The sequence below is a fragment of the Nicotiana sylvestris genome, chromosome 5, assembly GCF_000393655.2.
Source record: "Nicotiana sylvestris chromosome 5, ASM39365v2, whole genome shotgun sequence".
NCBI lineage: Eukaryota > Viridiplantae > Streptophyta > Magnoliopsida > Solanales > Solanaceae > Nicotiana > Nicotiana sylvestris.
The window spans coordinates 56,147,396-56,148,515 of record NC_091061.1 but is presented as its reverse complement, the minus strand read 5'-3'; the positions used below and the strand labels follow the sequence as shown (position 1 = coordinate 56,148,515).

The window sequence follows — 1,120 nt, the reverse complement described above, 5'->3', positions numbered from 1 at the left end:
GTAATCAGTACATTTGGTTCATTTGTTCTAGTGAGGTTGAAGTAAAAATTCTACGTGGTAGGTCGTAGTTTTTGCACCTTTGAGCCGGGTGATTTTTCACGTAAAAATTGATATTCTTGTTTTTACTTTATTTCATTTATGCGTAAGGATTACGGCAAAGAACCACGTTCTTTAAAAAATTAGAAAGGCACTTAAATTAATATTCAGTATCAGAGCAGGTTCTCTCAAACGTGGTTAACACCTAGAGAGATCTTGGAAGCAAAATGAGTGCTCCACCTAGAATTAACGAAGGGCAGTCAATTAATAGACCACCTCTGTCCAACGAAAAATACTAAAGTTGGTGGAAGGCAAGAATGGAAGATTTTCTAATGGCAGATGACTATGAACTATTGACAATAGTGAATTGTGAACCACAGACTCCCATAAAACAAAATGGGCAAAATGAAACTGTTCCTAAAGAGCCCTCTAAATTTGTTGCTGCAGATTTTAGGATGATGGAAAAAAATGCAAAGGCCAAGGAGATCCTCATCTGTGGACTTGGGCATGATGAGTACAACAAGATATCTACATGCTCCAATGCAAAGGAGATATGGTATGCACTTCAAAATGCTCATAAAGGAATAAATCAAGTGAAGAGATCAAGGATTGAGCTGCTCATGAAGAACTATGAGCTCTTCTCTATGAATGAGTCTAAATCTGTTTAGGAAATAATCACTAGGTTCACTATAATAAAAAAATTAACTGAAGTCACTGGGAAAAGTATTTACTTTCGAAGAATTAGTTAGCAAGATTCTAAGGATTCTCCCATCTTCTTGGGAATCAAATGTGATGACCCGATAGGTCATCTTATGATTTAAAATCAAATTCAGTATTTCGAGGCTTTAAACACCTCATTTTATCCCTTCTCAATTTGCGTGCGCAGTCCGAGCGTGTTTCCGAAAAGCTTTTATGTTGAAAGTTGATAAAAATAAGAATTTTGGCCTTAAAAGTTAATTTTAGTTGACTTCGGTCAACGGTATTGAGTAAATGGATCCAGACTTGTAGTTTGACGGTCCTAGTAGGTCCGTATTGAAATATGGGACCTGGGTGTATGCCCATAATCGAATTTCGAGGTCCCTAC

The 1,120-nt window shown here is 36.9% G+C and overlaps 1 protein-coding gene across 1 annotated transcript; it reads left to right on the top strand.

The window, feature by feature from the left end:
* Nucleotides 1-353: 353 nt before the first annotated feature.
* On the top strand, nt 354-704 carry LOC138868687 (uncharacterized). The gene has a single exon (XM_070146252.1). It carries the CDS (start codon nt 354-356, stop codon nt 702-704), a length of 351 nt encoding a protein of 116 aa, XP_070002353.1.
* The last annotated feature ends 416 nt before the right edge of the window (nt 705-1,120 follow it).